Raw genomic sequence first — 7,183 nt, forward strand, 5'->3', positions numbered from 1 at the left:
GACAATCGCCATCTTTTTTTGCTGGCGATTTGGAGAGGGACCGAGTGATAGGTTAGGGTCTACACGTGAGCGGCAGCGTGTGAGAGGACTTAGCGCGCGTGCTACACGGCTAAAAATAAATCGTTGTGCTTGTGTGATAGTCGACTCTTTGTTAAGAAAAAATACCGTGTCCGTTATGATTAGCATCTTTATAACGTTTTACTCGCGTAGTTTGTCGCGCGAACCCGCAAAACGGCGAGCGATCGGTGAAAGTATTCAACTCTTTAGAAGTTAGATAGAAACGAAAATTCACTTCTGTTATTTCTATGGTTAGATGTGGCGTTTATCGAATTCATGTTCATTACACCATGCACATATACATATTACGCATACGCACGCATCAAATACACACACACATATATATATATCACTAATTCGTATCACATATGTTGCCAAATCACCAAAGTGACAGCTGGACAAATATAGAGAGATTTTCGATAATGTATATTACATCTATAATATAATACGCTATGTATTATACCCAAACTATAGCCTCAATTATTATAATTCGGTTATTTAGATACCGTCATCTACTCAACCCTTAGAAAAAAAATTATTACATTTTACATCCTGTTAGCCTTGATTACATTTTATACTGTAACTACATGTATTTTATCTGGCTAATAATATCACCACTGTCTGTCGCCACACTGGCCACGACGCATGCAACAAATTAAAGCAGCCTATTTTCATCTACTGCCGACCTCGGACTCTGGGTCGATAGCAGACACGAGAGCGAAACGACGGCGATCACAGGAACAGAACGTTAAGTGGCGGTAAGAACAGGTACACTACAGACGCCGCTGCAAGGCGGCTAAAGCACACGCCAGAAAATGATAATTGGCACGCGTGTTACGCTTACGTGACGTTAACACGAGGAGAGAGACAGCCGGTAGCTCTCATGTGACGTTAGGCGGGATTGAAGTCTCCCCGTCTATCCTCGCGCGCCTACGCGAAGCTATATAATAAAACAAAAACATTTTCTCTCAACAAAATACATGTCAAAACACGAGATAGCAGTAGTTTTGCGAGTTCTGTTAATACTAAACCATCTCAAGCAAACTTCAGCGCATTTAAGCTAATACGTTTGACATCGATATCCTTATTTAGGACCTTTTGAAATGAACATCCGAGTCCGTATAAACACGCGCGATCTAACAGATTTTTTGGACTACGTACCGATAACGCGCCATTGGCATTGAAATAGGAGTAACACGGCGTCAAGATTGGCGCACCTGTCCGGATATAGTATACGTGGCGGGGGGTTGTGATGGACAGCTGCTGCGAGTGGTGTTTAGTAGCGGTAGGTGCCGTCATGTTGGTACACGGGACGTGGGGCGGCCGCGTAGCGATCGTATGCTCGGCTCGGCTGGTACTCTTGCTCGTGTCCCGGCGCACGCGCAGACGCGGGGCCGTAGGGCGCGGCAGGGATTGGCGAATACGCCCGCACGTGGAACTTCGGATGGATCACGTGACGAATGATGTCATCGCCGTATGTAGGAGCGTCGTGCGCATCGTAGTGCCTAGGCTCGTCGGTGTAGTCGCCGTGCGTCGGGGATGCTGCGCTGCGGTATGGGTTCACCTCGTATGGCTTCAGCTCAAGCACCTCAGCAGCCCTATATGGCTTCGCTTCCTTCTCCTCGTCAGTCTCGGCCTTCACTTCTTCCTCCCTCTTCGGCTCATTGTTTTCTTCTTTTGGGTGTTCTGCTTCTGCTTTCGTGATCTCTGCGGCTGGAACGGCGGCATATGGGGCGTGTGCGTAGGGAGAGGCAGCGTAGGGGCCTAGAGGATAGAAGCTGTATGGTAATGCTGGAGTGTAAGGGACGGATGCATACGGACGTGCAAGAACAACGTGCGCATGAGCTGGGGCTGGTTTATACCAATATCTAGGTTCATAGGAATGCACAGGAACCTTATGTACATAAGCTGGGGCTGATTCATAGGAATGTTTAGCAACCTTATGCACAGGAGCTGGGGCTGGTTCATAGGAATATTTAGGTTCATAGGAATGTACGGGCACCTCATGTACAGGAGCTGGGGCTGGTTCATAGGAATGTTTAGGTTCATAGGAATGCACAGGAACCGTATGCACAGGAGCTGGGGCTGGTTTATAGAAATATTTAGATTCATAGGAATGCACGGGCACCTCATGTACAGGAGCTGGGGCTGGTTCATAGGAATGTTTAGGTTCATAGGAATGCACGGGCACCTCATGTACAGGAGCTGGGGCTGGTTCATAAGAATGTTTAGGTTCATAGGAATGCACGGGCACCTCATGTACAGGAGCTGGGGCTGGTTCATAGGAATGCACTGGCTTGTAGGAGTGCACGGGTTTGTAGGAATGTACAGGAATATCGTGTACAACTGGGGTGTGTCCATACGCGTGCCTGTACCCTGAATGCGCCGGTGGGTGTTCCTCGCTGATGTGTGGATATACGGGTGCTGCAAACGAGTGAAATTCGATTCGCATCATATTGAATAACGGGAACATTGGGCTACGATTAAAACATAACGCGTGGCTTGCGTATATTGATGAGGCATTCTTTAGTCCTATCGAAGTTGGTGCTGCTTCTATTTGCCGTATTAGCCTATCTGTCGGAACGAGATAACCACGTCCTCATTGGATCATCGTATATTATTTGGTTATAATAACATTATCACTTAGAATTTTAAACGTGCTTTACACGCTTGCACGCCATATTGTCGATTTTAAGACACTTTGTTATTACTAAGCAGGGTTTTTAGAACGCCACTTACGCAACAATGTTTGGATAGGGCTACCTATCAATCGCTCTAGGCGGATATATGCAACTTAATTGTTGCGCGCAAGCTGATCAAAATCACGACGACTTCGTCAACGTGGCGCTGCGCAGGGGACGCGCTCACTTACTATGGTCGTCGGGGTGGTGGATATAGTGCTCCGGTACCGTGTGCTTCCCAAACTCGCATCGTTTGCCGACGTAACCGTACGCGCATGCGCAGTTGTAGCCCGTGTTATGCGCATTCTCGCCCGGCAGGCAGGTGGCGCCGTTGAAGCATGGATCGGGCTTGCACGGGTTCACCTCAAACTCACACCTGATAGCGCAGGAGAGAAGGCCTGAACTCGTAAAACGAGGTAGTCAATCTACTCACCACTTGACCACTGGTCTGCGGCGACGGCACATTAACATAGCACGCGGAAATGGGGCAAACAACCGTAAATAAAGGAAGAGAGCTAGTGTGAGAAAGTGCAAAGGAGAAAGAGAATGAGAGAAGAGAAATAAATATATAACATATTGAAGTACATTGTACTTAGAGCTATGTACGAAGCTCATAATCAAATGAGCCGCCACAGATTTAATTAACAATCCATTTAAATCTCCTACGAACACATCGGGGGTAATGTAAGATTCTTGCATGCAGTAAATGCACATAGACTCAAACTCCAGACATACCGTTCACCAGAAAATCCATATGGGCATTCGCACGTTTGCGTATAATCATCCGTGTGGCAGATGCCGCCATTAACGCATGGGTCTGGATTACACAGGTCCTGCTTGGCTTCACATTTCCAACCCTAAAATAGCAGCATAAGCGAATAGCAACGGATTGTACATAGCAACCGTATGCATGTTATCAAGAGCGTATTAAGAAGGCTTCTTAATACGCTCTTGATGTTATGCCAATACTGTTACCGTCAATAGCAAGATTGTGTGTGAGTAGGCAAGAACTTTAATAGACTTTGATAGCCCACTGTTTTAGTAGGTGAGAACAATAGCATACAGTCATGGCGACCTTCTTTATATTAGTGACTTACCACGTAGGGGTGTGGGCACGCACAGTGGTAGCTGTGACCTTCAGGACGACAAACTCCCCCATTGTAACACGGGCTTGGATAGCATGGATCCGCTGCAAACATGTCACATATAATTAATTAATTAATTAATTAATTAATTAATTTAGTTTGTAAAAGATTCATAGGATACGTGAAAATGGGCATGAATTTTTGATCGCAAATTTCCTTTCCTTCTAGTAAATCGTAAACCTTTACCTCGTCCCACCCGTTCTTCTCTCGTGCATGCGCCCCCTCGCTATCCCTCTCCCTCGTTAATCAGATCGAATTACCATGTTCATATATGCAGTGTACGCGTGTGCCTAACTGCATCTATACCATAAGGCAAGGGCGCGTGACCATTTAGTTGAGCTATTTGGATTGAAAGCGGGTCAAAAGAGAATGAAGTACAGAGCAATTTCCTTTTCTACAATAGAATCTGAATCGAGAGTAAAATGAGATAGGCTAGCCATTGCAAATAACCCATATTTACACTAGCTTAACCCGATATTTTGCACCTGGCTTTGTGGTGCAAATAGCTCTAGAGATAATTGTCCAAATAGTTGTTAAAACAAGCGGTCAACTGAACGGCTATTGCTATAGTGTCATGTAAAAACAGACGTGAGACCGTGATTCGCGTTGTTGACCGTGTCCACATGGGCGTACAAAGATGGCACTAATGCTAAACATGGTGATAATTATTTTCTTCCGATTGACCCATTATCTCATCTATAGTCACTATATACCCATATCTTATTATCTTATTGCAAATGGAATGCGTGCGTGTTTTTTCCCACTCATTTCTCGTCTTACGTAACATGGCGATCTAACGCTCATAAATTATCAAGCAATTAGTTCTTCTAATTGATTCACTCTTAATTCGCAAATAAGCGCAATTACGTATGCTTAGATAGTGTGTGAGGTTTATGTGCGCTGCATTTTTGACCCACTACGTGTTCGTGAATAATTGCAGTGTCGTTAGTAAGTTAGCGTGTCGTGTTTACTCTCGCGTTTCTTCACGATACTAATACAGGGCATTAATAACGCGAGAGCAAAACCGAACAAATGTTGCGTTATTTTCACATACAGTTATACCGTAACCCAGCATTGTGCGTGCAAGGATGATTTAAAGAGAGAGTTCATCAATTAACCAGCAACAGCTATTAATAAGGGTTTATGGTTTCATAGTATTCAATATCGGTTATTAATTGGGTCCGTTATAAGTGTTTATAAACCGCTTTGTCGTATATAATAGCGTCATATATGTGCTATATCTCTACTCATGCAATGCAACGTTCAGTGTTATTTATACTCGGTTACGCTTGCTTGTTTACGCACGGGATTTACTTGTAGTTGCCTGCACAACGTCAACGCTATTCTACAAGGCCCACTTTATAGCAAACAGTCGGACATTCCTACTTTCGTAAATCCGCCACGGCAAATAACATTTTCGGAACAGAACGTAGTTTCTGTTTCTAATAATCCCAAATTACCAAGTTTGCCACTGTCACTTTTTGCTACCATGTAGATTTATCATGTTCACTCTGTGTTTACGCCTAGTTTGCGAATATAGGTCAGCATTGAAGAATGGCACTTTAAGTTAAAGATCCACAAGAGGTAGGAAAATATGGCGTTTGCTTCTAGAAGCGCTGAAGTGTTGAATTGTCGATCAGGCGCTTGTAACATTGAAGGTCGGGTTTGTAACACTGATAATCGCTGGCGTGAAATAACGTAGAAATTATCATTCTGAATATCCATATGTTGTATTGACTTTAAAGATGTCTTGCTGTAAGAGATAGCGCATGCAAACAGTACGATTTAAAATATTACGTGTTGCGATGATACAATGCGACTCACCGTATTCGGGCGTAGGCTTCACAGCATGGCCGTGAGACCTCGGGCTTCCGGCGACGCACACCAGTATCACTGCGCAGATGAATAACCGCAACATTCTGAAACAAAACGATGTTAGGTTGGTTTGGTTTCGGTAAGCTGGTTACGACGGGCAGCAATAAACACAGTAATCTTGCGGGGCAAACTGTAATCGAGAAAAGATAATATAATAGATGACAATCAGTATATAGGCGCGCGCACATTGGCAAGTGAAAGTTTTATTGCACGCTTGTGCTCGAGACGCTCTATGTCGGTGACGACTATAGTCAGGGGAGACTCGGTCTGCTACGCGCGCACAATTGTTGATATTACTGAAATACAGCTAAACTACAACAGTGAACTGTATAAACTAACGTGATAGTCTCCTCGCACGCTCACGGGATTACAAAATTTACTCTAGATAACTCTGATATGCAAATTGAGTCCATTTTTCGCGGCAACCGAATAGATTCGCGTTACTTTACAAATAACGATAAGGTAACAGGATCAATACTGTTCACACTAGCAGTATTCTAAGAAGGCGTGTGGTTGCGATGGACTAGCAGATAAGACAAGGATAGGTAGTTTTAGGGCAATAACTGTGCTTTCCTATAGTACAAGCATTATCATATGAATTACCCAGTCTAGAAGTACGACAATGTTAAACAAATAATCATGGTTATATTTTTTCAGCCGTCACATATAATTATATCACGTATCACAGTATCAACGTTCGTGATATAGTGCTTTTGTAAACTTTGTTAGACATTTTCTTTAGTATATTATTATTAGTTACAATTAGTTAGTAATTATTTTAATGTTAATCAGAAGGAAATTATATGTCCAAGAAATTATTATGAATCATACTATATATATATATACACATACATACAAATGTCATGTACTATATATGTATATATATATATATATATATATATATATACATATATAATACATGAAATTTCACTAACTTGTTCTACTTCTAGCACACTATCAATATCCATCCGTATCCATATATATCTAAACTACATATACCAGAATTATTATACTTTTATATAAACAAATCACATACCTACAGATACGTAACGACGCACATGATAGATACATATATGTTCAAGTGTTTGGCTTACCTGAAGGGCGGATGCCACGCGTATATATGTGCACACCAGTCGGGAGAGAGCGCCGGAGAGCGAATGTAGCCGCGGAGCCGGCGAGCGTCCGTATTTATACCTGCTGACCCACATAGCGATCGCGTGGATTACGTTCTGCGGGCCGAGAATTTTGGGCGTAGGTAACAGTGATGCATTGACGCCCGTTGCCCGCCCGATGCAACCGCCGGCAGACGAATATATGACAATGCGTTCCATTGAACACGCGCCGCGTCGCACGGCCACTTTCCCTACTTTCTCTCTCGTCCTTGACGTATAGTCACGCCGTGGCATCGAAGATGCTGTCATATTG

At 43.5% G+C, this 7,183-nt stretch overlaps 1 protein-coding gene across 1 annotated transcript; it reads right to left on the reverse strand.

Moving 5' to 3' along the window:
* Window positions 1-297: 297 nt before the first annotated feature.
* On the reverse strand, window positions 298-6,913 carry LOC106810592 (pollen-specific leucine-rich repeat extensin-like protein 1). The gene is made up of 6 exons (XM_014813998.1): window positions 6,853-6,913; window positions 5,708-5,802; window positions 3,836-3,927; window positions 3,474-3,595; window positions 2,930-3,114; window positions 298-2,481 (listed from the first exon to the last, which is right to left on the reverse strand). The coding sequence occupies exons 2-6, from the start codon at window positions 5,799-5,801 to the stop codon at window positions 1,334-1,336; spliced, it is 1,641 nt and encodes a 546-aa protein (XP_014669484.1). The 5' UTR covers window position 5,802; window positions 6,853-6,913; the 3' UTR covers window positions 298-1,333.
* Between the last annotated feature and the right edge of the window lie 270 nt (window positions 6,914-7,183).

Source organism: Priapulus caudatus, unplaced genomic scaffold, assembly GCF_000485595.1.
Source record: "Priapulus caudatus unplaced genomic scaffold, Priapulus_caudatus-5.0.1 Scaffold455, whole genome shotgun sequence".
Classification (NCBI taxonomy): domain Eukaryota; kingdom Metazoa; phylum Priapulida; class Priapulimorpha; order Priapulimorphida; family Priapulidae; genus Priapulus; species Priapulus caudatus.

Coding starts and splice junctions, on each gene's coding strand:
- LOC106810592 (XM_014813998.1), bottom strand. CDS start 5,801: ATGTTGCGGTTATTCATCTGCGCAGTGATACTGGTGTGCGTCGCCGGA. Junction 3,928..5,707: donor GAAGCCTACGCCCGAATACG/GTGAGTCGCATT, acceptor ACATGTTTGCAG/CGGATCCATGCTATCCAAGC. Junction 3,596..3,835: donor CGTGCCCACACCCCTACGTG/GTAAGTCACTAA, acceptor CTGCTATTTTAG/GGTTGGAAATGTGAAGCCAA.